The sequence below is a fragment of the Branchiostoma lanceolatum genome, chromosome 1 (assembly GCF_035083965.1).
Source record: "Branchiostoma lanceolatum isolate klBraLanc5 chromosome 1, klBraLanc5.hap2, whole genome shotgun sequence".
Classification (NCBI taxonomy): Eukaryota; Metazoa; Chordata; class Leptocardii; order Amphioxiformes; family Branchiostomatidae; genus Branchiostoma; species Branchiostoma lanceolatum.
Genome location: NC_089722.1, coordinates 32673579 through 32680227, shown reverse-complemented (window position 1 = coordinate 32680227; position 6649 = coordinate 32673579). Strand labels below are relative to the sequence as shown.

At 38.8% G+C, this 6649-nt stretch overlaps 1 protein-coding gene across 3 annotated transcripts in view; it reads right to left on the bottom strand.

Moving 5' to 3' along the window:
* Nucleotides 1-728: 728 nt before the first annotated feature.
* The window catches only part of LOC136420315 (golgin subfamily A member 6-like protein 22), a 33778-nt gene continuing 27857 nt past the window's right edge, over nucleotides 729-6649 (bottom strand). For all 3 annotated transcript variants that reach the window (XM_066407170.1, XM_066407164.1, XM_066407178.1), the window contains 3 exons: nucleotides 6165-6220; nucleotides 4713-4883; nucleotides 729-4248 (listed from right to left, as the gene is read on the bottom strand). In XM_066407170.1, the coding sequence (XP_066263267.1) occupies nucleotides 4843-4883; nucleotides 6165-6220 (97 nt within the window). In that variant the 3' untranslated portion in view covers nucleotides 729-4248; nucleotides 4713-4842. The remainder of the gene's footprint in view (nucleotides 4249-4712; nucleotides 4884-6164; nucleotides 6221-6649) is intronic.

Genomic DNA, 6649 nt, shown 5'->3' with positions numbered 1-6649 from the left:
TTCTTCACATTGTAAGAAAAATTAGATGATACAAATTCCAAGACAAAATGACTTCATATTTGCATAATATCTGCTTGGTCATGTACACATTTAACTGACTTACACTGGTCCCAATATGGACAGTACAATCATTTTTCTCTTTGATGAATTATGGCACTTTTGCATTAATTATGCATATTAGGAACTTATTTGCTTAATTGGTATCTGTTAATATTCCACCTTTACAGATACCAATACCTTCTAGTATGTTACATGTTGTTAAGTCCTATAACGGAAAATAGAAAAAATATAGATTTCCGCAATAATTATGCAAAATAATTAATTTCTAATTTGAAATTCATTGTATACATCTCTAAGCTACCTACATACTAAATATCATGGAAATCCGTCATTCCTTTCTTCAGTTATTCTCTTTGGAAGATTTTGACAAAAATGCCCCTGCAGTTCTAGAGTAAGCTGCTAGGGGACCTATACCTAAACCACTTCTTCCTTTCATCACAAGCTATCTGCTGCAAAAAAATCAATTCCATAGCACGTTCAGGTCAGAAGATACAAAAAACGAAATTTCTGTTGCAGTCCAAGGTCACAAACTAGGGGTCCAAAAATCAACCTTGACCTTTGTCTACCAAACACTTACCCACATACCAAATATCATCGTAATCCATCCAGAGGTTCTTGAGTTATGCTGACTACAATAGTTCAGAAACACAGACACACAAAAAGACATGTCAAAAACAATATCTCCTTTTTTGGCGATAACAAAAACAACTCATACAGCACAATGACCATGCAGCTATCAGCTTTACACTTATACAGTACTACTGGTAGTTTATCAAAAACAGTAGTATGTCCTCAAACTTATGGCATTATCAAATGTACAGCAATACAAGGTTCAGCACCACAGACAGGCTTTCATCCTTTTTAGAGTTAACAGTACCAACAACTGCAGTTAAGGTTTCTAAATAAGCAGTTTAAATCTCCATCAAATCATAAACTCAGCTTCCAGTGATCTTTCTTGTGGATAGGGGAACTGTTTGATATATATGGACATGTGGTCATGCTACCTGTACTGGCACCAGCAAAGTAAAAATATTATAAAGTTTTCGCAAAGGTTCACTTACTACATGTACAGTAGCTGGTCTGGCTCCATACATTATTCTATTTAAGTACATTTGTATGTACCACAATTACATCTTAATATCTTATAAGTGAATCAAGCAACTCAATTTACTTTTATTCAAATAAAGTGAGATGTTTGTATTGTATACCTGACAAACTGCCTTTAGGCGTAACACACCAGGTTTCTACTGAAGACAGGTTTACATTGTATTTGACCCACTCACACCGAGATGAACCCGGTACTCTTATAGATAAGTGTGGCTGGTTTCTTTACATGCTTGAGGTATGGCTCTCCTAAGAAAAGGAACCTCCATTTAATGTCTTGTCCGAAGGACGTCCCTGACAAATTTGTGGAAAGTGAGAAAATCTGTGTAAAGTGCCTTTCCCACGCAAGGACACAACGTCAGATCTGTCAGGGATTCGAACTCAGTACCTCCCAGTTACAAGAGTGCGGTCTCACCAACGTGGACCCGCTGGACAGAGCCGCTAGGAGGCGCTGTGTGAGGACTGGCCGACTGCTGCCTACCCCTGCGTCAGGGAACCCCGCAGCAGTATAATATAATACTGGATACTATTATACTTCTACTATCTGAGTCCACAACCCTATCTAAAAGGTCACCATATGCATGCTGTCTAAAGATAAATATGAAGGAAAAATTTATATCACAAAGGATATCTTAAAACACTGTCAAGCACTGATGCTTGCAGATTATTGATTGTAGGCCTGAAATTTGGAAACTTGAGAATATATTACATTTACATACAATGGTTATTCTAGACTATAGAATTATTTTGGAATAGCCAAACAGCATAAATGTTTCAACTGAGAGATGCGTGGGGTGCCTCTGAAAGGGTCCATTATTGCACAGCAAGGAAAACAATGTAGGAAAAATCCTTTTTGAACTTTGATGATTTTAGAATAATCCCTTAGGGCAGAAATTTATATTGTTATAACCCTACATTCAGGTGGAACACGAGAGAATGACTATATATGTCCCAAAACAAAACTGTCAAAATTTCCCCAACCAACAAATTTGTGTCTGACAACTGGAAAGTAATGATCACAATACTTTGAACTTTGGTGGATATTGCTAAAGAAGTCACACTTCATAGTTATGCCCTAAAATTTGAGTTGTGCACCTTGTTTCTGGTTGAGGCCGAGGACTTATTGATCACCCCTCGTAATTCAAACAACTTTCAGTGTTCCATTTGGTGTCATCTGAGGTCATTTGATAAACGTTTCCACTGTAAACCCGAGCTGTCAGGCCCTTTTCCTGGGTGCCTCACATCAGAAAAGAAGCTACTTTTTTCACAAATGGATTATTTTCTTCTTTTTTGTCGACGACGTTAAACAGAATCGTTTCCAGTTCAACATATCTACGTGGATTCCTTTACAGTACAATCCTTTTGATTTTGTGTGCATAGTTTGTCAGCGATTTATGTAAAATATTCTATCTGCGTAATGTTTGAGCAAGTCTGAGAAATGAATCTGTGCACATGCGTCGCAGGTATGTCGGTGCTGTTTGATGAATATTCCGTGTGCACGGTGCCTAAAATATGCCGGGACTGTAAATCGTGCAGAGATTGACCCAGGATTTGTCAATGTGTCCCAATAAGTCAGATTAGGTCACTACAGTTTCGGGGCACCGGGGAACAGCAGGTGTCCAGCTAGGCTAATCAATGTGTGTAAAGTGGTCTCCCTTTCTACTTATAAGAAAACCTGTACAACAGGTGCAGGTGCAATTAGGCAGCACTTGAAAAGCCGGTGTCCAGCTAGGCTAATCAATGCGTGTAAAGTGGTCTCCCTTTCTACTAAGAAAACCTGTACAACGGGTGCAGGTGCAAATGTAGCAATAGCATTTGGCAGCACTTGAAAATCAGGTGTCCAGCTAGGCTAATCAATGCATGTAAAGTGGTCTCCCTTTCTACTTATAAGAAAACCTGTACAACAGGTGCAGGTGCAATTAGGCAGCACTTGAAAAGCCGGTGTCCAGCTAGGCTAATCAATGCGTGTAAAGTGGTCTCCCTTTCTACTAAGAAAACCTGTACAACGGGTGCAGGTGCAAATGTAGCAATAGCATTTGGCAGCACTTGAAAATCAGGTGTCCAGCTAGGCTAATCAATGCATGTAAAGTGGTCTCCCTTTCTACTTATAAGAAAACCTGTACAACAGGTGCAGGTGCAATTAGGCAGCACTTGAAAAGCCGGTGTCCAGCTAGGCTAATCAATGCGTGTAAAGTGGTCTCCCTTTCTACTAAGAAAACCTGTACAACGGGTGCAGGTGCAAATGTAGCAATAGCATTTGGCAGCACTTGAAAATCAGGTGTCCAGCTAGGCTAATCAATGCATGTAAAGTGGTCTCCCTTTCTACTTATAAGAAAACCTGTACAACAGGTGCAGGTGCAATTAGGCAGCACTTGAAAAGCCGGTGTCCAGCTAGGCTAATCAATGCGTGTAAAGTGGTCTCCCTTTCTACTAAGAAAACCTGTACAACGGGTGCAGGTGCAAATGTAGCAATAGCATTTGGCAGCACTTGAAAATCAGGTGTCCAGCTAGGCTAATCAATGCATGTAAAGTGGTCTCCCTTTCTACTTATAAGAAAACCTGTACAACAGGTGCAGGTGCAATTAGGCAGCACTTGAAAAGCCGGTGTCCAGCTAGGCTAATCAATGCGTGTAAAGTGGTCTCCCTTTCTACTAAGAAAACCTGTACAACGGGTGCAGGTGCAAATGTAGCAATAGTATTTGGCAGCACTTGAAAATCAGGTGTCCAGCTAGGCTAATCAATGCGTGTAAAGTGGACCCATAGCTGTCAGCATATGAAAGAATTAGACTACGATGTCTAGTACAACAGTTACAGGAAATTGTAAAGTGGACCAAACTTTCTATACATTCTGCACTAGGCTGAGAAATATGCTGCATTTGCTTGCAAACATTGCTAGTCTCATACAAGAAGACTGGATAGACCAGAGATGGAAAAAAGGCACCTTAATTAATCATAAACATCACACACACTGATCATGAGTTTTTAATCAAAAATATTTGCACAAGTTGAATGACATCGAGGCCATCAGTGAGAGAAGGTAGGGATGGGGCCCGGTGACACATTAGGCTCTTCATACTGGTACAGCTGCAAGTAAACAGAGAATGTAAAATGTGTTAAAAGAAGTATGATAAAACGTGTTAAAAGAAATATGTATTGATCAAAGGCAATCACAGGCATCACTTCTACATTGGTTAAGACTTTCTGTCACAATCATTGAAAAAAATACAACTAAATTAAATGAAAACTTTTCTCTCCACTCTTCTAATTAAAACCTGACAGTGTATTACACATGTACATGTACATGTTCTATTCCATACAAAGTCTTGGAGTGATACAAATACTCAGTTAATCTTTATGCTTATGATAATTTGAGACTGCCATTCTCGTATAGGCTGTTTAGCCATAGTCGATGCTTTAGGGCTGCTGTGAATTAGGATGATGGTCAATACTGACCAACGGAGGCCATATATAGGGTACCAGGAAGCAGCCTGAGTTCTGTAGCAACTGTCGTACAGAGATTGTTGAGAAAGGGCATGGTATAGAATTACCTGCAATTCCATCATGGCCATGCATGTTGTCCGCCTTGTAGAGGTGAACTTGTATTTCCTCAGCTGAATGCACTACAGGAAGGCATTTCACCACTGACCCTCTATGGCTTCCTGGGTGATTTTTAGGTGGCTATCTGGTCCCAAAAGGCCTTAACATTCTTGTCCTTGGAGCTTCAAAAAAAGAAATTGATACATAATCAGTAAAAACACAAGCACCCCTTTCAACTTTGTGCAGGAACGATGTGGTAATCTTAAATGCAAGCTGAAAATGTTTCTCAATAAACTCAACAACACGGGACCCTTGGAAATGTTAGTTACAGGAGTTGTATGTCAATCTGTCATTGTAACAGTGTTAGTATAAAAACATGACTATGAGGAACAGCCTTGCTTGTTATGGTTAATAAATTGTCACAACCAACAAAATGCCATTTCCAACAATGGTATGATCAACTGGAAAAAAAACTGAACTGAACAATACTTCTGCAATATGTCAACTCACCAGTACTTTGGACAATGCTGTGAAAAATCTGTAGACTCACGCAGGGTATCAAACATAAAGACGGAGATGGCTGTACATATTTTACAGCTGATAAAAATTCTGACTTGCTCTAATAGTACATAAAATCACAAAAGGCAAAAATGTTGAAATTAGGTTAACAACAGAATCAAATTGATTATTTTGGGGACTTCAAATCATTAGGGCGACTATACACCGATGACTTTTTACACTAAGTTTAACTACTGACTTTGAATCTTAATAAGATTCTGGGTTTAAATCCCTGGCCATAACATGAGCAGAACCTAATGTAATAGCTCTGGGGAAAGACACTAACACTCAATCCTGGTGTGAGTGGATTTAGATTTAACAGTCCAATCTTAATAATATATGCAGCTGGCATAAGTTAGCTGCAGTAAAAAACTGGTGTGTTATGCCTTGAGGCATTTTACTGGTTATGTGAAACAAGCAAAGAGAAAAGAATGTGGAGAATAGGTGAGAACAATGATCATGATTCTAAATGTATACTGTTGATGATGGTAAACTCTCATGATGCATTATGATGCAGACGTAGAGTGGTGGGTTAAATCATAACTGATTAGGGCAATGTCAGCACTTTTTGTAGTACATGACTAACACACAATAGGATGGACAAAAGCATGACTTACTGAAAACAAAATGAAGTATCAGTCAAGAGAAATTAAGCAAGCTATTCAATGGTATAAGATGTATAACTTAAAATAAAAAAAATGCAGTCTTTTCCTCAAGCCTTGGTGCTCTCCCCACATACATGGGCATGTATGTGCAATCGGAACAAAACATAGATATTAAATGTGTAAATCAGCACTAGAAAACAACATATTCTTGACATTTGAGTTTCGGGAAAAAATAATCAACATTTTCTTGCATTACTTAGTAAGAATGTTTCAAATCAACATATTATAAGCTTTTCTCACCCCATTTTCTGCTTGGGCCGGTCGGTCTCCCACGTTTTCGTGGTGTAGGCTGGATGCTGTAGTAACATAGACAACACATCATTATGTGCCTTTGATCATGGAACACTCCAGCTATAATATTTTCTGTTTCTGACAGTTCCATAGTACAATACTTGATGTACATTTTGCATAAGGCACTGTTACGATAATTGTGGTAGTGAAGTGATTTTTATAGTATAAATCACCAGCACATGAGCCAACAAAATTATGAAACGCCAATATTCACCAAACTGCAAATAAACAAGACTGCAAAGTTTTTTTGCACAAAAAACATAATTGCATCGAAATCTTCACCAAGCCCTCTTTCATTCCATCTAGCAAAACTTACATGATTGTGAGCTCCCTCTACTTGGCCATTAATTAGGCTGAGGCTGCTCCAAGCTTTAAACAATGCATGCAGTTAGAAACGCGAAGCTTATAGACGTGACAGGTCATTCGGCGTAATA